At 38.3% G+C, this 23,079-nt stretch overlaps 1 protein-coding gene across 1 annotated transcript in view; it reads left to right on the top strand.

The window, feature by feature from the left end:
• The window catches only part of KCNMB2 (potassium calcium-activated channel subfamily M regulatory beta subunit 2), a gene marked incomplete at both ends in the record, with an annotated part of 29,841 nt that extends 7,596 nt beyond the window's left edge, over positions 1-22,245 (top strand). Inside the window, 3 exons of the mRNA XM_082625336.1 lie at positions 7,502-7,672; positions 10,071-10,266; positions 21,961-22,245. Coding sequence (XP_082481462.1) covers positions 7,502-7,672; positions 10,071-10,266; positions 21,961-22,245 — 652 coding nt within the window. The remainder of the gene's footprint in view (positions 1-7,501; positions 7,673-10,070; positions 10,267-21,960) is intronic.
• Between the last annotated feature and the right edge of the window lie 834 nt (positions 22,246-23,079).

Raw genomic sequence — 23,079 nt, 5'->3', positions numbered from 1 at the left:
CAGGGTCCCCTGTTCTCAGGTCTTCCTCCCCTTCCCCCAACCCAGCCATGCCCTACTGCTCTCTCTATTCTTTGTTTCCTCTCCTCTCTGCCCCTGGGTTTCCCTCTCTCTAGGATCAGCAGGCCAGGCTGCATTATGCTGATTCTGCTCTTCAACTTTCCCCCAGCAGAGGGTCCCACCAATCTTGTCCAGATCCCTCCTGTTCCAATAATAGGACAAGAGCAAAGACAAATTAAACATTTTGTTATAAGGACAAAATAAAACTGTTCAAATAAAACTTAGCAGACACTTCAAAAAGCTGTTAAAAATTCCCCACCCAAAATCAATTACCATAATCTTATGAATAGTTAAAAGAAACAAATTTTGGTTAATTGATAAAGTTGCCAAATCTATCAAAGTCATGAAATTTGTACAAGAATCTCAGTGATGCTAAAATGTTAGCAAAACAGCAAATAACTCTAAAAAGGACTTGAATAAAATCATTATAAACGGAAAGGCTCCCATATGAAATGCTAAATTTTTGCTATATCTATTAGAAGAATATATTCATACACATATTCAAAAAATATATATCTATGAATATATTCATAAGAATATATTTATAAAGAGACTAAACCTACCTCAGAAACTTACTTAGCTTTTAAAAAAAAACAAACAGATCTTAAAATACTGTTAAAAAGAACATATTATAAGAAGAATATAATTCAATGTATTTTTAAAATATCATCTTAAAATATTCTTAAGAAAATATATTCATATTAATTTACTACACTTAAAACAATGCTCCTTAAAATAAGTCTTTGTTAAATCTGTGACTAAGTGGGCAAATTATTCATCTGGCAAAGTGATCCTTCAATAAATTGGCAAATTGGCTAATCATGGTGCATTAGCCATTCAGTAACTGAACCTTTGGCAAATCAGTGCCCAGCATATTGACTTGCTTCCTTTCTGTACTCATTACAATAAGTCTCCTTACAATGCATTGTAATGATTGGTATCTCACCCAGCTCCCTCAGGACATGTCTTATTCACTCTGTATTCCCCAGAACTTGGCACAGTATGTTTCATCTTATGAAGACTTTAAAATGCTGACAAATGAATAAACAAATGAATTAATAAATGACATTTACCCTGCCTTAACATGAATAGTTTTCTTCCTGCAGGCTAAATACCAAGGAAATCTGAATTTAAATGAGTGAAGCCCAAGGAAAAATTTTTTTCTTGCATATTTTACTCTTTATATCCATGTTTGTGTATGTACAGCCTCATAAATAATTTGCTTGTGAACCACAGGACTACTATCAAACTTTAAAAAACTATCCAAATATGGAGTATGAAATAAAATTGTATTGTGTTGACTATGGCTTGAGGTAAATATAAAGCTTTATTGGACAATTAAACTTTTTTATACAAAATATTTTGTTATACTTGAATTTGTCTTGTAGTTTTATTAATAACTCACATTCTCCAAAAGGATTTGGGCAGAATGCTCCCTGTATATGTAGAAAAGACTGCACATATGTACTATTTGTTATTGCCAACATGTATAAATGCTGATTTGTATCCACCGTACTGATTCATGGTTCACCATGAACCATGAAGCCACAGCTGCTCCAACAGAGCTTAAACATACTGCTTCGCCAGTATACACCAAGGCTAGATCTGCTTCAGAATCATAAATCCAAATTCCTGCTCTATACCTACGGTTGAATATCCCCCATATTCAAAACTTATTTTATAGTCATGACCCAGAGTCATTATTCCTCCTGAGAGCTCTACTTCAATGAACTATTCTAGCCTTCATTCCCTTATTTCTCCCCCTACCCTTTTTAAGAAGATTCCACAGAGAATAGACACAAAGAGCCAAAGAGAGATGAGCTGTCCACTCTGTTAGTAGTGGCGGAGCAACCCCCAAAGTACAAGGCTCCCTAGTATGAAGGATGATGTTTAGGCCTGAGGCCCAAAATATAGCATCATGCTCATTCCCCCGGCTTTGAAGACAACTTGGCATAGGAGGGGCACCTCACTAATCCACTTAGTCTCAGGCTATGGACACTCCCTTCCCCACCTGGGGCTTACTACCTAGAGATAGCGAGGCCAAGGCACACCAGGCCTGAACAAAGGCAAGTCCAAAAGGGTGAGAAAACAATTGTGCCACTCATAAACAGTGATCTTCAGTCTCACCCAAAATGTAGACAGGGTCTCTGACTGTCAGGCTCTGGCCTATCTCACCAATCAGATTAGTCAATCCTCACCTGAGCTCAGGACACTATGTTTGTGGGGGAGAGAATCTATAAATGAACAATCAGCCTCTCCCTTCTTATCCAGGACAGCAAAAACACCCCCTTTGGAACCAGGAAGAATAGCAAAATAAGGACCCCTGCTTTAACACCCTCTACTATTTCCCCAGTCGTCCAAGTTAAGTTCTTGGGCATAAATCTAAACTATATCCTTTTTCTCACTTCCTCATCATCCCCTATATTCTATAAGTCACCAAATCCTGAAGTTTTATCTCCTAGATATTTTTCCATACATCCTTTTCTCTCCATCTATCCTACCTCGATCCTAGATCCAGCCCTCATCATCCTTTACCAACACTATAGTAACAATCCCCTAATTCTTCTTTCTGATTTAAGTCTGCTTCCATCGCTAATCTAATCTCCACCCTGAAGCCAGAGTGATCATTCTGAAACTCAGTTCTGATCATGTCAACCTCTGCCATCTTCCCATTAACTACAGGATAAAGGCCAAGTTCCTTAAATGACTTACAAAAACTCTTCATAACCTACTACCTCTCCAAACTCATCTGCCCCATTTCCCCTGTCCCACACTCATCCGAGTAATAATAAAATTTGTGTAGTTTCTGACAGTCAGCATGTAGTTGCAAATCTCCATCCTTTGTTCATGTGATTCCTTCTGTCTGAAATGCCCTTGATTCCCTGTGTCATTTAGCTAACTTGGATTCAATCTTGAAGATTCTGTTTAAGGCATTTCTCTTCCAGGATGCCTTCCCTAACCTTAATCCTTGCTCCCTGTCCTGCTCTCTCAGGCTGGGAAAATTACTCCTCTTCTACACTCATGCTGTGAATGGCTCCATCATTGAATTTACTACCCTATGTTGATATTTTTTTTCATGTTGGTCTTCCTGTTGGGTAGGGGCCACATACAATAACTAGAGGTTACCAGCATTCAAAATAAGTTCGTAGACTTTAACTGAATCTTTATTCCTCCAAATTATTCATTCATTCCTTAACTTATCCATTAATTCAATTAGCAATAAATTCATTATTGTTGAATTTCATGAGTATGTCCCACCTCACTCACCCACTTTCATTTTGCTGAGTAATATCCTGATTTCCCAGATGTGTTTAGCCTGCATGGAAACCAATAATTTCCCCTCTTCTCTACACATCCCAGAGCACGTGAAGAACATTTGTTAACCACTTCCAAATTGTGATTTGTTTTTAAATTACCCATTTGAATCATTTTTGTATTCTTCTTGTTCTAGTAACATAACGGACTGATTACACTGCATCTCTTTTATGGTTGTAGACTGATGTAAGTGAGGCAGTGTGACAGCCTACTACTCTGGAGCTGAGACTATTGCTCCCTCCTTGCTGTTGCCCACCTGCAGGAAATCCAAATCTCAATGCAGCCATTAGAATTAAATACATTTTGATAAATAACAACAGGAAAGTAACAAAAGATTATTATTTTACAGCAGGCCTTTGAAGCCACTCAGACTCAGCCTGTCTCTTCTTGCTTCAGAAGTCTGGCTTTAACTGAATGGGCATTGATTTTTTTTTTTTTTCATTCGGGTTCATAGAGGTTCAAGTTTAAGAGCTTTGATATAAATCCTACATTTTCCAAAGAAAATCTCACAAAAGAATGGGGAAACTTAGAGGATGGGTGGTGGCTAACCTGAGGAAGTCAAAAGCCTGCAAGATGGCCAGCCAGCTAGCTAGTCCAGAGGCACTGGGCTTGGGAGCTGGAGAGTAATAAAAAAGATGGGCTCTCAGAGCTTCTGGCCATGAGGAGAATGAGTGGCCATGAGTGAGTGCTGGTGGGAAAGAGGCAGGAAGGACACGGTCATGAAAAGATGAGGAACAAAGGCCTCTATTTAGCTATGATTCTCCTACTATAAAGGGCCCACTCCTCAAGGAAAGAGTAAGATTTATATAAACTACCTCAAGAAGAGAATTTTTAAATAATAGCAATAATGATAATAAACTAATCCATTAATTTTATACTCTAATAACCAGATTAACATATAGTCTTCCTTAAAACCTTTTGGAAATACACTAAGTACATACATGTTCTCACACTTCTATAGGAAATCAAAATATCTAACAACCAGTCCAGAATGAACCAGCGCCCCAGAATGTATGCCAGCCATAAACACCAGTAAGGCCATCCTGGAGCATGAAGCTGAATAGAATCCCTGAATATACACACAATTATACAAATAACAGGCATCTCTTTCCTCCTCTGCAAAGTTCCACACTGGATTCTAGTTCTTTTTCAAGCAACGAGAGTGACTAGTGATGAAAATTTAAAAGGAAAATCTGAAGTCTGTCTCGTGTATGTTGGCTTTTTATCTGAAGCTTAAAATAAAAATGGCATAAGAGCTTCTTTCTTCATTTTCAGCATTCTATGTGTCCTCCTCTCTGTCCCCAAGCCCTAAAAGCCAGCAACTCCCCCACTCCCACACCCCTGCAATCCAAAGCTCCCTTCTCCGTGGCTTCTTGGTTGCCTGTGTTTCCAGAATCCTTGAGCATTGCCTTCCTTCCCATATTTCTTCCTTCTCCAACCAGCCAGCACCCCCAGCAATTTCTCACTTCTTTTCTGCCTTCTCTGCCAGACCTTATTTCAAATCCAACCCTCCACTCATAAGCTTTCTACACTATTCACTGCCTTGATATTCTGTCCTTTAGAAATTCTTTGGAGAAGAACAGCAATTTTGGGATGTTCCAATGTCCATGTCATAAAGCTGTAGCTCCCCACACCATTTTTATTTTTATTTTTTTGAATTGTATTTTATTTATTTTTTTATACAACAGGTTCTTATTAGTCATCAGTTTTATACACATCAGTGTGTACATGTCAACCCCAATCGCCCAATTCATCCCACCACCACCCCCACCCTGCTGCTTTCCCCGCTTGGTGTCCATACGTTTGTTCTCTACATCTGTGTCTCTATTTCTGCCCTGCAAACCAGTTCATCTGTACCATTTTTCTAGGTTCCACATACGTGCGTTAATATACGATATTTGTTTTTCTCTGACTTACTTCACTCTGTATGACAGTCTCTAGATCCATCCACATCTCAAAAAATGACCCAATTTCGTTCCTTTTTATGACTCAGTAGTATTCCATTGTATATATGCACCACATCTTCTTTATCCATTCACCTGTCGATGGGCATTTAGGTTGCTTCCATGACCTGGCTATTGTAAACAGTGCTGCAATGAACATTGGGGTGCACGTGTCTTTTTGAATTCTGTTTTTCTCTGGGTATATGCCTAGTAGTGGGATTGCTGGATCATATGGTAATTCTATTTTTATTTTGTTAAGGAACCTCCATACTGTTCTCCATAGTGGCTGTATCAATTTACATTCCCACCAACAGTGCAAGAGTGTTCCCTTTTCTCCACACCCTCTCCAGCATTTGTTGTTTGCAGATTTTCTGATGATGCCCATTCTAACTGGTGTGAGGTGATACCTCATTATAGTTTTTTTGTTTGTTTGTCTTTGTTTTTATTGCGGTACGCGGGCCTCTCACTGTTGTGGCCTCTCCCGTTGTGGAGCACACGTTCCAAACGCGCAGGCTCAGCGGCCATGGCTCACGGGCCCAGCCGCTCCGCGGCATGTGGGATTTTCCCGGACCGGGGCACAAACCCGTGTCCCCTGCATCGGCAGGCGGACTCTCAACCACTGCACCACCAGGGAAGCCCCTCATTGTAGTTTTGATTTGCATTTCTCTAATAATTAGTGATGTTGAGCAGCTTTTCATGTGCTTCTTGGTCATCTGTGTGCCTTCTTTGAAGAAATGTCTATTTAGGTCTTCTGCCCATTTTTGGATTGGGTTGTTTGTTTTTTTTAATATTGAGCTGCATGAGCTGCTTATATATTTTGGAGATTAATCCTTTGTCCGTTGATTCGTTTGCAAATATTTTCTCCCATTCTGAGGGTTGTCTTTTCGTCTTGTTTATGGTTTCCTTTGCTGTGCCAAAGCTTTGAAGTTTCACTTGGTCCCATTTGTTTATTTTTGTTTTTATTTTGTATTTATTTGCTCTAGGAGGTGGATCAAAAAATATCTTGCTGTGATTTATGTCAAAGAGTATTCTTCCTATGTTTTCCTCTAAGAGTTTTATAGTGTCCGGTCTTACATTTAGGTCTCTAACCATTTTGAGTTTATTTTTGTGTATGATGTTAGGGAGTGTTCTAATTTCATTCTTTTACATGTAGCTGTCCAGTTCTCCCAGAACCACTTATTGAAGAGACTGTCTTTTCTCCATTGTATATCCTTGCTTCCTTTGTCATAGATTGGCTGACCATAGGTGTGTTCCCCACACCATTTTTAAATGGGAACATTTATTAAATACTTCATGTCAGTCATTCTCCTGGATAATCTACTTATGTCATCTCATTTAACCGTAACAATGTAGTTACACATTATTTCCACTTTGCAAGGAACTGAGAATTAGAAAGGCTGAGGAAGTTTTAGAGATCACACAGCTAGTAAGCCATGAAATCAGGTTTTGAACTAGGAGACAGTTTGACTCCAATCTGTTTTTTTCTTACCATAGGTTGCTGCTCGAAAATTTTTAAAAATACTAATAAAACTATCCAAACTTATGGAGTCTGGCCTTGATTTGACTGATATTTTTGTAAACTCACTCAAATGTTTACAGTTCAGGAAAAGAAGTCTGGGTCACCACTGGACATCTCCACATTTCTTATAAATCTCAAGTCAACAGAGCCCTAAGCAACCCTAAGCCTGAGAAAAATGTTAACCAGGATAAATTCTGTCTATTACTACCGAGGGGAAATAAGATATTAAGTTGATAGATTCCTCATATATGTTGCCATTTATTTGAATTAATGCTCCATTAGGTATTCAGAGAGTACAGAAAGATCAGTGATGATCAGCCGGGGGTTGGCAAAGGAAACAAACCCAAAGCATTATTTTAAGGGCTGAGGGGATTGCTTTCTTTCTTCAGACTCAGAGAAAGGCAAAAGTATTGACAGCTAGATATGGGTCCCAAGTAAAGAAGGAAGACTTGTTTCTGCTCAGGGTTGGTGTGTGTGTGTGTGTGTGCACGCGCACGTGTGTGTTGGAAGGCAATAGTCACATGCTGGGTTCCAATTGCACTCAGGCGGGTTTGGAGGACCCCTCTCGGCCTCTCTGCCTTAGGAAGGCCTGAGCAGCGACTTACTCTTTAGGGGTATGTTGATTAACTGTGGACTTCAAGTAAAACTGTATTATGTTCAACCTCAGAAACATTTACCAAAAAATCAGGGACCATGACCTCCTGGACAAAAGGAAAACTGTCACAGCACTGAAAGCAGGAGAGGACCGGGCCATTCTCCTGGGACTGGCCATGATGGTGTGCTCCATCATGATGTACTTTCTGCTGGGAATCACACTCCTGCGCTCATACATGCAGAGGTAAAGCCATTGGGTGCTTGGGACTGTCTTTTGTCTCCCTTCTCCCTCCTCCCACACAGCTTATCAATCTTGAGGTCCTCTTCCTTACCTCTTTCCTAAAAAGAACTTTGAGCAGTGCCTGGCACATATTATTTGTCAATAATATTATCTAACAATAAAGATAAAAATAGTTCTATGTATAAACTGCTTACTATGTGCCAGGGACTTGCCATACATTACTTATTTAATTCCCATAACTATTCTATAAGTATGAATATACTCATAAAAATGGCAAAACTGAGGCTCAAGATAGATATAACTTGCCCAGTGTCATACAGCTTTAGTGTTCGGCAGAGCCAAGATTCAAAACCACTTCCTGTTAATTCCAGAATCCCTATTCTTGCCTCTTCACACCTCTGTCCATTCTCCACCTGCATTCCTTTCCACCACACCCCACTCTTCCATCACCCCACACGTTAGTGGTTCTCAACTGCACATTTCAACTTCCTGAGAAACTTTTAAGAATACTGACACCCAGGCCCCACCACAGTCATTCCACAGGGTCAGATTTAGTAGGTCTGGAGTGGAACCCATTGACCAGTATCTTTTAAAGTTCCCCAGGTGATTCTAATAGGTTGAAAAACACTACTATGCACTAACTTTTTAAATTAAAGATTTTGAACCCTTCTTATTTAAATATTTGCCCTAGGTTTACTGAATAGATAGAAAGGCAATTGAATACTGAGTTGTCAAGTGCGTTCCTCCTGAGTAAGCCACATGATAAACCTCCACAGCATCTCTAGCTAACTGTTGTCCATAAATTGGACACTTTGAGCACAGGAAAGCCCAGCATTGCTATAACTAATGGGGAAGGTCTCAGAGTGCTTCAGCTTAAAGAAACAAAGCCCTTTCAAATGAAGAATTGAGGTTTCAATCCAAAAGAGAATCAAATCATTCTGTGGCATTCATTTCCCCACCTAAATTAATACTTTCATTTTAGAAGGAAAATCTAGTTGAAACACAGTAATCTGCTAAAATTAAGGCATCATCTTTTCCATTTGTGGCTGCTCTGCTCTGTTTCTCTGATGCCTTCAGCTGTGCTCCTTCTCAGTGAAAGCTCTGATGCCTCAGGCCCCAAGAGTTCACTGACTCCAAAACTGCTTTCAGATCCTCACATCTGCTTAGAACCATCTAAGACTTTTTTCCTCCTTGTAATAAGCAAAATCTGACCACCCATGTCCCAGGAAAATACAAATTGCCACACCAGAGGGGGTCAGTACTAGTATCCTGGCTCTGGTATGAAACTGGACATGGAAAGGGGGCCCTGTCAACACATGTCGAGCAAAAAGAAGGGCTATTAATCTGCCAAGAATGTTTTCTGATCACTCTGGTAATCAGCTTATATCCAGAAGCAAAACATTGATTCTGGGTGTGTTACTTCCTAATCACAAATATTACCCTTGATCATAAAATTATAAATGTTTTAGAATGAAAAGCTGACCAATGGGCAGCTGGAGGGTTTGTTTGTTTGTTTAATCTTTCTGATTGAGAGATCCCAGGGCACTGATAAGAACCCATTCATCTGCATATAACAACAGCCTCTTTTCCACTGTTTGTGGGGAAGAAGGGAAGCACCATGGAACGAGCCCAGGCAGTAGAGAAATAGAGGATTGGATGGAATCACAATTTCCATCACTTACTAGCTGTGTGTCCTTGCATGTATTTGATATCTCTGACTGTCAATTCACTCAGCTTTAAAAGGAATTAATACCTAACCTACAGGGTTATTGGGAGAAAAAAGAAGACAATGTAGGTAAAGCACCAGTTAGGGTGAATGGGGGATGCAATAAGTGATTGCTCTTGATATAATCAAAAGGTGGAGTTATCTTTTCTCCCTTATTAGAAAGACCTTAAAGAAATAGATCACTGTCCTTTCATCTGTCACATTGGACCTCAAGCCCCTCCATCCTTTCACCATCTCTCCTCCCCTTCTCCCTTACCCCTTCTCTGCCTACAAACTGGGCAGACATTGCGAGGTGAGGACCAAGGCATGGCAGGAAGCAGCTTAAAATGCAGAAATGCAGGGTGAGTATAGGTTGTGATGTAAAAAGATGCTGCCTTACGCTTACCAGTGAATTTGATAAGGAAAAGTAACTAACAAATCAAGCATTGGAAAAGATGATACTATATCTGATGGAAATCATTGGCAAAGTTCTCAGATGCCAGGCAAAGTTTGTCTGTGTTTATATTATAGTTAGCCTAAAGCTGCTCTATTTAAAAACATATACATTAACAAATAGGTTGTATTATAGATCTGGAAGATTCTTCAGGTCAAGGAGCTGACAAATGTTCCCCTCTGATTACATCTTCTTTGCCCTTGGCATTTGGGCCTGTGCTTATTCTCCTCCTCTCTGTGTAGTGTGTGGACCGAGGAGGCTCAGTGCACCTTGCTGAATGCATCCATCACGGAAACATTTAACTGCTCCTTCAGCTGTGGTCCGGACTGCTGGAAACTCTCTCAGTACCCCTGTCTCCAGGTGTACGTTAACCTGACTTCTTCTGGAGAGAAGCTTCTTCTCTACCACACGGAAGAGACAATGAAAATCAATCATGAGGTAGGAGCTGGGCGCACACTGCATCTCGTTCACCCCCACACAGCTCCGCACTGTTCCATCTCTCTATCAAGTTCCCCTGCGCCAGCACTAAGAAAATGCCACTAGGAAACAGGCCCTTCCTCATCCAGTCACAGAACACACTACACTACTTGACTCTCTTACTTGGGAAACATTTATTTTCTGTGCAAGTGGTGGTCAAATCATTCCCCATTTTGGAACAGTGAAGATTTAGCCTTTACTTTCATTTAGAAGGGTAAACATTATATCCTTATTGATACACAAATAGACTTAGTCTTTCAAAGCAAATGTGCAGTTTAGTCACAGTTGTACAAGCCAAAAATACAAGATATTTGTCATATACCTGGGAACCACGGGGTAAAACTATATTTTGCTTTTCCACGGTCATTGTCACTTCGTTCTGTGGTCTTGGAGATGTAACTTAAGCTTCCTGAGCCTCAGTATCATTTTCTCTAAAAATTTAATAACAATGACCATCTTGCAAGGTCATTCACTGTGAGGACTAGAACAGAGTATGGACAGTGCTGAGCAGAGCACAGGTGAGACCTTCAACCCATGGTCACAGTATGTGAGCCTGTGCATATTTCTTCACATGTGTTATGTTCATAGAGGCTGAATTTTCCAGCACTAACATATTCAAGTCCACGTGGTGGATGCTCAATATGTATTGTATTAAAGCTGCACATAAAATTTGCATTTAAAAGGTCTGGGATGACTAGTAACGTGTCAGCAGAACCAACCTGCCATTATCAATTTTAAGTTAAATACCTTGTGTTTTGGATTTATGGTAGCAATTTAGATGGCCAGAGTACTTTCATATGCCAAGACAACCTGATACCATTCTCCAACAGGACAATTGGCTCTCGTCACCAGGATACAATTCTCACAACTCTAGCCTTTCTTGTAAAAACTTTTCATTACAATTATCAGCACTTAAATGATACAGATTATATGTATTGAAAAAAATGCAGTAGCTGCAAAGCTTGATACTAGAACATAGGATTCGTTTTGTGATATATTAACAAAAAGTAAGTAAACCCACCTTGCATTTTGGTTACAGTAACTTAAAAGAATTCTTGCAAATATCTCTGAGGACACAATGTCTGCTCTGATTTCCTTTTGTTTGTGGTACCCACAAACAATACCACTCCTAATCCTACTCTACAAATATACATAGCTTAATTTTCCCACAAAGTATACGTTTTTCAAGATCCCTCAAGTCAAGTTTTTAATTCACAACTGACCTGTAATGATGAATGTCTATAAAACTCTCAAATCTCCAAGGAATTGGAAATTGGCCAAAATTGAATAGGCATCAAAAAGTGGGGCATATTTCCATTTTCTTGTTTTGACATGTTATTACTACAGTATGAATGCAGTATGAATGAATGCAGTATGTAAGCTATAAACCCTATGAATGCAGTATGTAAGCTATAAATCGGGAGTGAACCTACCATGGAAAATCTCAGTTAAAATTTTAGGACCAGTATTCTGTCTGCTGTCAGTATGATACTAGGTCATTGTTTGGTTTATTTACCTTGTTTTTAACTGTAAAACATGCAAGAAATGAAAAAGTACAGCTCAAGTACTTGTTATAGAGATTCCCCCACATAACCACCATGAAAGCAAAGAAATAAAACATATCCTGCACTGCAGGAAATCAGAACCTTGCAATTCTGGTGACTAATGTTATTAAGTACATTTTCATTTATTTATTGGCATTTTGAATATCCTTTTTTTTATAATGTCTGTTCAAGTCCCTTGTTTTCTATTGAATTGATTCTATTGGATGGTTTCTTCTTAGTATTCATTGTAGGAATTCTTTAAATCTAGATATGAACGTTCCTTGATTGTTGTGTTGCAAATACCTTCTCCTGAAATGAAAGGTGGCCTTTTCCCTCTCTTAATGATGTACTTGAATGAAAGAAGTCTCTAATTCCAGTGCAACCAAACCTTATCAATATTTTTCTCTTTTCTCTTTTTTTCTTTTTCCTTTCTTTCTCTTCTTCCTTTCTTTCTTTTGTTTTCTTTTCTTTCTTTTTTTCAAACGTTTGGTTGTCTGTTTAAAAAGTCTTCACCTACCCTGAGATCACGAAGTCATTCTCCCAAATTATCTTCTAGAAATGTTATTGTTTCTCCTTTCACATTTAGAGTACAATCTGCCTGAAACTGATTTTTATGCAGGAGTCAAGTTTCCAGATTTCTTTTTTATTCATATGGACAATCATTTGTCCAAGTCCATTTATGAAAAGACCACCCTTTCTTCACTGGATTATTTTTATGATCCTATTTTCCCCTCTATTTTCTTGGAAGTTATGTGTTCTGTCACTATCCTTTTAGTGTTTAACTAGTGATTACAACTTGCAATCTTGATTAATCAAGGATATTAAAACATTTGAACTCCATTTATTCTCTTCTCAAGTTATATATTATCATTTTTATTTGATATATACTTTAAGCCCATGAAGATATTATTATTGTTTTTGTATATAGTAGCTATCTATTTAGATGTGTCCACATCATTTTCCATTTTCTTATTCTTCATTCCTTGCTTTATCCTTGGTCCAGGATCATTTGTTCCTACTTCCTGAAGAACACTCTTTAATTATTTAGTGCAATATCTGCTCTAAAGAAATCTCTAAGCATTCATTTGTCTGAAAATTTTTTCTTTTCATTTTCATTCTCAAAGTATATATTCACTGAGTATATAATTCTAAGTTGGCTGTTATTTTATTTCTGTACATTGAAAGCATTCCATTGTCTTCTGGTGAGCATTGCTACTATTTGGAAATCAGCTCTCAGTCTAATTGCTACTTCTTTGAAGGTAATTTTGGTCTACTTTAAAGATTATTTTCTTTGGTTTTCTACAGTTGAATTACTATGTGCCAAAGTAAACATTTATTTCTATTTAGCCAGCTTAGTGTTCCCAGGGCCTCTCTCCCTCTTCCTTGATGTTCTTTGTCAATTTTAGAAGGTTCTCAGTCATTATCTCATCAAATATTATCTCTGCTCTCATTCTTTCCCTCTTCTCCTTTTTGAACTCCTATGGACTATATGTTAGGTATTCTCATTGTATCCCCTGTGTGTCTTCCTGTCTCTTTTGTATTCAATATTTTCCCTCCTTTTGTCTCTCTGTGCTTCATTCTAGATATTGACCTACCTTCTGATTCACAGTTCTTTCCTCAGCTCTGACAAATCTGTTAAACCCATCCATTGAGTTCTTAATTTCTCTTATTTTATTTTTCATTTCTAGAATATCCATTTGGATCTTATTTATAATTTCTAGTTTCCTGCAGTATTCTAATTCTTCTCTTTTAAATTCTTCAACATAAAAGTAAAATTGTAGTTATTTTAAAGTTTATTTTGATGACTACAATATCTGAAGCCCCTATGTGCCTGTTCTATTTTTTTTCTTAATTGTTTTCATGTTGCATTGTAACGTCTGGTTATTTTTTATTAGTTGTCAAACATCATATCTGCAAAATTATTTATAAAAACAATTTTAAGCCTAGGTTGATATCATGATGTCATCTTTTCCAAAAATTATTTCCATTTGCTTCTGCAAGGCCCCTAGGTGCCATTCATGATCACCTTATTCTGACTACATAAATTGAGATATTCAAGTTTGAACTTAAGTCCCTTTGAGGACCTATCTTCTTCAGGTTGACCATTACTCCTAGGATGCAGCCCTTAACAGTCCCAGCCCAAAGTGAATAGGGTGTCATCAGAGCCCCCACTTGATAGGTTGTTAATGATAATTCCTGCCCCTAGCTCTGCAAGGCTGTCAAAAATTCCATCCAACCTTCTAGGATCTCAGCCCCCTTCTAGAATCAACAGACACTTCCAGGGGAAAGAAAACACCAAACAGCAGGATCACCTTCCTGGCCCAGTAGTTCTTCACTCGCTAGTTAGCTGTCCTCTGCCTTTAATCAGAAGTAAATACGTGGAAAATACAGTTATTGCCATGTCAAAAGGTCACTAAACCATGATCTTAATGTAGCATGAGAAATATATAGGATATTCCTGGGGAGAAAAATTAAAATATTCTCTATCTTGACCTCTCCTTCTTATTACTATTCCCCAAGCTCACCAAAAATAGTAGTCTTTCCCATAGTTACCAACGAATGGGCATGGTTTTACTGAGATACATAAGGCACTACTGACAATGTTTGATTTGGGACAACAGGAGGCAAAGGTATATCAGTCAAACTGTCTGCTTCTTTGTAGAAAGATATCCAAAAGGATTTATTTTTAAATTTTCACACTCTCTCATATATTCTTTTTCTTTGGCTTTTAAACTCAGTGACCAACCTCTTGTCCATATTACAACTGAAGCTGCTTAAGCTGATAAGCTGGCATGCTCTTGTGGAGCAACTGGCTGACTAACAGTCTCTAGGAGCTGCAAGCAGGCTCAAGAGCCCCTGCCTCTTCAGGCTACAAGGCTGTCACAGGAATCATGAACTGTGGCTGAGTATTAATTCACTATGGTTGTTAAATTTCTCAATGCTGATCTCCTTTGAGAGTTTAAAACCTTGTTTACCCACCAGGGATCCCCAAAACATGCCCATCTGATTTAAGAGAGTATTAAAAATGAATCTTTGTGCAAAACCAGAAAGCATATCCATTTTTGGTATGTAGTATACTACTATACATGTGGTATTTTATATATCGCTGTCATGAGGAAGACAGCTATTTTGGATGGAGAGTAAATTCTATAAATTAACCAATTATTTATAACTCCAGACTCAGCATCACCCCTCATTTTGCCACCATTCCGAAGCCTTCTGAGTTCTGCACATCCAGAGAATATACATATCTGGACTAGAATTTCTCAGCCTCAAGGCTATTAACATTTGGGGTGAAATATTCCTTTGTTGTCTGTGAGGGTAGGGTGGAGACTTGTTCTGTACACTGTAGGATCTTTAGCAGCATCCCTGGCCTTTACCCACTAGATGACTAGCATCATCCTCCCTCCAAGTGTGACAACTAAAAATGTCTCCAGACAGTGGCAAAACCACTGCTTCAGATTTTATTTAGCTTTTAGCTTGAATGCTGGGAGATTCTACAATTTTAATCAAAGCTTGTAAACACTGAGTTCCTCTGCACAGCATTTGGTAGGGTAAGGATAAAAGGGAAGAAAATAAAGTGAAGTTGAGAATCTAAATGGGAAAAAAAGAGGGGCCCACATTTATTAAGTATCTACTATATACAATGTGCCCAGCACGATGCCAAGAACTTTATAAAAATCATCTCATTTAATCCTGACTAAAACCCTACTCCTAAAGTAGTAATAGCCAAATTTTATCAAGAGCTTAAAATGTGCCAGGCACTGTATAATACTAAATATTTTACATGAACTCATTTGTTTAATTACAGCATCAATCTCACATATTAGGTACCACTGTTATCTCCACTTCACAATAATGAAGCTGAGCTCAGAAAACGAAATAATTTTCCCAAAGTCACACATTCACTAATTAGGTCTGAATTAAAATCTAAGTCTCTTTACCTAAACATGCTCTCTCTTAAAAAGCAAAACATTAGCGCATCCTCTTGAGAGAGTAAAGACAAGAGCTTTAAAAAACTCTAAATTCTAAGAAATATTTATCCTTCTGATGGTATATTTTAGTGAATGGGTGAGAATCCATGCCATTTCATCATACTCCAAGAGGTGATTAGGATCAAGTAAAAGGCCATGAACAAGGACTAGAACTATCCGTGATCCACAAGAACAGTCAAGGTTGTATATTCAACACCAGTTTACACAGAATGGTTACTACATAGAAGTGCACCCTGAAAAGATGGGAAAAAACATGCCCAGAAATTTGACATATGACATCCCCATAATCAGCACCTTAAATTTAGGGACATTTAAGTTAGGAATTTCCTGAAACTGCCTATGGACCATAGATTCAGAAGTGCTTCTGTGATTGACAAAATTTAGTCACTGCTCACCAAAACTGAATTATGGCACAGTTAAGGGCATCTTTGTGCAGAAATGAAGGGAAGAATGTGTCCCAAAACAGCTTGCACTGAGCATCAAGAAGAAAAGCATGGAAAATGAACCTACTCCTTTCCATTGCTGAGAAAGAGGATCATGGTCAAATTAGATATCTGACTTACTCAAGGGCTGACTGGATACATCGCGGACCTGAGGGCTCCATGGCTTAAGCTATTGTGGGTATTGACTAATCCTGCAGCTCCACATGGCTTCTATTTCATTAGTCGATTTCCTAGGTCTTTTAAGCTTTGCCTCTACTCCACATCAAGCAGTAATGCCACAATAAGTGTGAAAGCTCTGGAAAACACAGAAAAGGAAAACCTCTCTGGAGGAATCTGTGTCTCAATACTGCAGGAAACTATGGTACATAGCAGAGTGTGAATACTGTTTTCCTCTCCTCTACCAAACATTTCAAACAGTCCCACTTGCCAAAATCAAGCAGATACTAGAAGTGCAAACTAAAGTAGTCTAAATGTTGTGGGATTCGCTTTTTTAAAAGTGATGGTAAGGAGCAGGAAGTCTCAAACAAGAATGAAAATAACATCCCAGTTTACTCTCTCACCTCCTCTGTCCATCACTAATGTTCAAAGAACTCAAAAGTTTAGAGTACTCCAAGACTGCCAGCTGGGGATCTTACATCCTTTGAATGTAAGGATTATGTCTCCTTCTCCAGCACAGAACACAAAGCCTGGCACGTCATACATGCTTAATAAACACGTACACAGTACTCATTGTTTGCAGACGCTGAAGAAGTCCCATCTGACTTTAGAACCAAGATATTTATGTTTCAGTGAGCAGTGTTTTTGTTTTTATCTCGTAGGCATTGTGGACTAGGATGCTCTGAATACCACAGAGTTCTGACAAATTTGTGGCCCACCTCTGTGAAGTGTAGAGCCTTTACTAAGAGCCTTTTCAGCCTCATTGCTGGTCCCATTTCATCACTCCCACCACCCTTGTCCTGTTTCTCTCTAATGATCTGTTTTAAATTGTTTATGTTTTTCATGCCTATACCCAGCATGCAACTTGGTACTTTAGAGACCATCAAAACATATTGATTAGATTTCATCAAACTTAAACCCTCTCTGAAATAAGACACTGCCCTTTTAATAAAAGAACAAATGAAGAACAAACCCTTCCCCTGAGGTGATCCTGAGAATTAATAGTTCCCTTCCTACCATCATAAGGAAAAGGAGGCTGACCAGTGAGGTTATCCAGCCAAATATACCCCTCCTACTGCCCCCACTCCTCCCCACAGCTTTTATTTTTAGGGTGAAGGCCTGTCACTTTTTGCTTCACACATGCCTAGTGAAGCATGGCTGAGCAAAAGCCCAACAGGTATTTTCTCAAAACTTCTGTCCATCACGAGAATAAAAATGACTCTATTGATGTGAAAGATTTTGAAAGGGAGGCTAAGAAAACTTTCAGTTGCTTTCCAAAGAACTGGAGAGAAGATGCAATTGCTAGATCTTTGTGGTAAGGGAAAGGACAGTCAGGAGAAGGTGACAGGATCCAGGTTTCCTCAGCTGGGGAGATGAAGGGTCACGTTGTGGGGCCATCTCTGTATTTTCAATACTAAAGAGAAGTTAAGGGAGTTGGGAAAGCACAAAGGTTTATTAACAAAATTCAGGATTAAGAAAAGAGATGTGAGGGCTTCCCTGGTGGCGCAGTGGTTGGGAGTCCGCCTGCCAATGCAGGCGACACGGGTTTGAGCCCTGGTCTGGGAAGATCCCACATGCCGTGGAGCAACTAAGCCCATACCCCACAACAGCTGAGCCTGTGCTCTGGAGCCCGCGAGCCACAGCCACTGAAGCCCATGCCTGGAGCCTGTGCTCTGCAGCAACAGAAGCCACCGCAGTGAGAAGCCTGCACACCACAATGAAGAGTAGCCCCCGCTCTTTGCAACTAGAGAAAGCTCACTTGCAGCAACGAAGACCCAGCACAGCCAAAAATTAATTAATTAATTAATTAATTAAAAATAAAAAATTAAAATTAAAAAAAAAAGAGAGAAAAGAGATGAGGGTCTAAATCCTCCCCTGAATGGCTGCCTCAGAGTTTTGCTAGGTTTCTATATCCATATGTTAGGCACAAAAGAAAGAAGGACCTATAGCCATGGTAATATAAATATATATAAACAAATTTTGAATGGCTTTTAAGTGTCTTGTGTATATAAAATTATTATTCACATGTTCCTTTGTGTTATATATCATGCAGTCTGAAAGTTAAATCTTTCCTAGCCCATACCTCCCACCAAGAAAAGAATGATCTAAAAACACAAGGATTTTTACCTTTTCAATCTACATTACATTTTTCCAACTAAGTGTTGATCACTTACTAAAGTTTTCATTTGTTGAAATGCACTCTCCAAACATCTGATAAAATCATAAGATCACTAAATCTTTACCCCAAATTCATACCAGCCTCAGAAACATACACATGGCTATAGTTTGAAACAAAAACTTAGAATCCTAATGTAGGATTCAGCATAATGTCAAATCTCTTTGGACACAAAAACAAGGAACTCATGACAAGAGCCATCAAACAGGACTGTTCCTGTGAAAACCACATAACTAGTAATTTTACCCTGCTTAAAGTTTTCATACTTTAGTATGTGGCACTTTTTAAAGACTTTAGATCGTATGGACAAATGTGATATTCCAATAAAAAATATGTTAAAGAAAATTTATTGATGCTTTATGCATAGTCATAATTTAATCCTCACACACCCTGCCAGGAAGGCGTTATTAACCCTACTATATCCAAAAGTTGATTCTGAGGGGCCAAGTAACTTGCTTATAGAAACACAGTAACACAGTAACCAGACCTCTTGAAGACACGTCAGGGGCTTGTGATACTACCTTATATATTCATTAGCACAAAAGAAGGACCCATCAATAATAGAAGTAAATGAATGATTGACATATTATGATAGAATTTTCAAGGATAATAATAGTCTAGTGGGAGCCAGTTTATGTATGTTGAAAGGTGGTGGGTGGCAAGGTTAGAAAAAGCTAAAAACACAAGGGCAGAGAAATCTTTTCTCTACCAGTAACGTGGAGTTGCATTTCTAAGTGCCTGGCCCTGAGGACCCACACCCAATCATGTATGGCACACACCTCATCTGGCCAGTCCAAACATGTGCATTTGAGACCCTGATGACTAGAAGCTTTAATAAAGCAGCTCCTGTATTACAACCTTGCTAGATGGTCTCAAAAGTAATGTATATCGCATTGTATTTGGAAGAATCTTATATAGTGACAAAATTATTGTCACTGGCTGATAAATGTTTCTCCAAAAAAAAATTAAAAGCCAAATCAATTCACAAGAGCATAAGAAAAGGAAAAACTCCATTTTTAATGGAATTCCATTTTTATTGAGACCACTTCAATAACTTAGTACTGTTAGCCACTAAAACTACTACTATAAACTCTCTTGGCACCAAAATATAAAGAACCCTGATGCATTCATACGCTAAATTGGCTCTTTTTTAATTCAACCACAAATGACTTGTCTTTAAGTTTTTTTAATGATTTTTGAATCAAAGCATTAAAAGAAGTTGTAGACATGATCTAACAGTGCTGAAGAAGGAAAAATATAAAGGTATCCCCTTACTGCTTTAAACTCTTTCAATCCAGCATCCAACCAGTAGAAAATGTATCATGGCGGTCATAGACCAGTTTTCATACTAAGTTATAACTCACTGAGAAATTCTGCTTTCTTGGAGATACTTTCAGACCCTTAATGTTGTGCTAGTACCAGCTCTCTGCACTAACCACATTTATGAGTGTACTCATATTTACTCTTAGCTGATTAAATATGAGGGTGTCAACCAGCCCTTGTATGAGAATATTAAGCTTTGTTTATGATAAATGTCAGCATGCTCATCCTCCATTCTTAACTAATTGAAGAATCTTCCTGCTGTTTATAAGCAAATAATCCAGTGATTACAGCACAGTGAAAAAAACCAAGTGCCAGTACACCCACTAATAAAGTCAGGGGAAAGAGTCATTCAAACATACTCCATTAGCAAAACTCATTCCATTTCTATTATATGTTCTTCCTGTGAAATATACAAATCTAAATTCATTCTGGAATTCAAGGTCCTACTCCTAAGCTCCCATCAGTATAGCTCAAAGTTCACCAACAGCCCACCTCATCTGTATCTCTACATACAGTTGTGTGAGTTGTGTACTGTACAATCCAGTGACATTGTAAAACTCATAGATGTCAATATTCAAATCACAACTTATAAACTGGTAATAGCAGTAAAATATGTGGGTTTTTTTCATAAAATCAGTATATTATCACAATTTTTCAACAGAGAATAACAGTGTTTTGATGAGGGGGCATAGTTTTCTAACTCACATTAAAACACGAGATTAGCAGTGATCTTGTCACAAGCCATTTTAATTCAGGTAAATCAATTAATCATTTGATAATATATATAACAAAGGATAGGAATTTTTTTCCTATTGGGAGGCACCTTACCATAAAGAGGGCAAAGACTTAACCAAGGGCCCACACATCTCCCAAAGAAGTGACTTAAAATCACTTTTTTCCTAACTTTTTAAAAAGTTAAATACATTGTTATATCAGTTTTGTCACTGTTCATATACAGACGAAGGAAGAGGTTCACAGAGATTTCATCTCCTCAAAGACTGCTCTATAAATTAGGAAAATATATGCAAAACCATATCCAATAAGTAATAAAAAGAAAAACTACAAAGTTCTTTAATTCCATCTGTATCCAGAGAAGAGGGAGGGAGAAGAGAAGGAGAAAGGAGAACAGGAAGAGGGAATAGAGGGGAAAATATCATAGAGAGGTGAGGGCTGGCAGGCAGGGCAGGGCAGGGAAGGAAAAGAGAGATACAAAGAAAGAAATCAGAGGATGTAAGTGTGTAGGGAAAAAAAGGAGAGGCATATAGAAGAGATATAGCAAGAAAGATAGCAGGTGAAAAAATCAAAGAAAAGTTATTGTAAATTCTCAGATGAGTGCTGGTTTAAGAGTAAACTGAACTGATTCTGCTTTATGTTTCCTTGCCTTATGGAAAAAGTTATCTTGTCAACATTAACTGGGCATGAACCATTTATCACAGCTCTTTATTCAATATCCCTACACTTTCTGAGATTCTTTTTTAGCAGCTCACCAGGGGTACAGCTGTCTTCTTGACTAGTAGCAAGGTGACCAAGGTGATTTGGCTGAAAAACATGAAGCCAAGCTGAAAAGATAAGAGTAAGAGTTCCCTGAGATAACTGGCAGCTTTTGATATTACATAAACAGCTGTGGACAGATACAAGACAGAAAGGTTGACACTCTGATTCCACGGAAAAGTATGTTCAGTGGAGAATAATGAACACTCACCATGCTTAGCTGTGGCAAAAGGAATCCACTGGAGTTATCCAATTGTTTTTTGGAGTCACCCAATTTTAATCAATATTTAAGCTATATGAGTGAGCTATCAAAGTACATCTTGGCCGGATACCTAAAAACATTGTTTTAATCAGTGTGTGAGTTCTTAGGGTTTCTAGAGGCACTAGTGTGAATATGAAAAGAAAAACCATCATGGTTATTTCACAGATCATTAAGTTGGCCTCAATACTCCTCCTAGAACTACACACACACACATACACACACACACAGAGTATCTTCTGGTGACAGTTTATCTCATTTTCCACAGTGCTCCTATATACCTAAGTGTGGAAAAAATTTTGAAGAATCCATGTCCCTGGTGAATGTTGTCATGGAAAACTTCAGGAAGTACCAACACTTCTCCTGCTATTCTGACCCGGAAGGAAACCAGAAGAGTGTCATCCTAACAAAACTCTACAGTTCCAACGTGCTGTTCCATTCACTCTTTTGGCCAACGTGTATGATGGCTGGGGGCGTGGCTATCGTTGCCATGGTGAAACTCACACAGTACCTCTCCCTGCTCTGTGAGAGGATTCAACAGATCAATAGATAAAAGCAAAGTGGATGAGATCATTTTCTTTAAAGTTCAAATACTGTTTTCTTTCATTCTTCACCAAAGAACCTTAAGTTTGTAATGTGCAGTCTGTTATGAGTTCCTTAATATATTCTTATACGTAGAGCAATAATGCAAAAGCTGTTCTATATGCAAACATGATGTCTTTATTATTCAGGAGAAGAAATAACTGTTTTTTGTTGGTTGGGTTTTTTTCATAATCTTGGTTCAATGCTGGAACTAGTACTTCCTTCTCTCCTTCCGCCAAAATCGGGCTCAGTTATTCATTTGCCAAGCTTCGTGGAGGAATATAGACAATATCAGTGTGATAAGGTCTGTGCTCAGAGTTGTCAGATCTCTTGAAGATATTTCTGCAATATTTTTCATCATTCATTGTTTACTAAAGCTGCAGCCAAAAATATTGTTTTCCTTACTCTATACTGAGCCCTGTAGCAAGTGAAGGTACCAGATTTCCTTTAGGACTTTAGGCATTTTCCTTGTATTTCTACCATATCACTATAAAGAAGGGGGGAAACCCAGCCAGCTATTTTTCTTTTATTACTTTATACTCATAACTTTAGATTTTTTAACTGATTTCCAAAAAATAAGCTGTTTTCCTTAACCAATTCTATCATCTCTTCCTGTGCTTTAAATAGAAAGTGAACAGAGCCCTTTTCCACGTTAAGACCCTGCTACTGTGTGAGGAAATAACATTTACAAGGAGTTTCATTACCTGTGAACTGACAATGTTGAATAGATGCTCCATTACAATCTGGGAAAGTCTATGTTACTAAGATATTTGTGTTAAAATCTTTATTCCATTTCAATTGAACT

This window comes from Mesoplodon mirus (genome assembly GCF_964341445.2).
Source record: "Mesoplodon mirus genome assembly, chromosome: 6".
NCBI lineage: Eukaryota > Metazoa > Chordata > Mammalia > Artiodactyla > Ziphiidae > Mesoplodon > Mesoplodon mirus.
The sequence above is the reverse complement of the archived record's forward strand: the minus strand, read 5'-3'. Positions and strand labels throughout refer to the sequence as shown.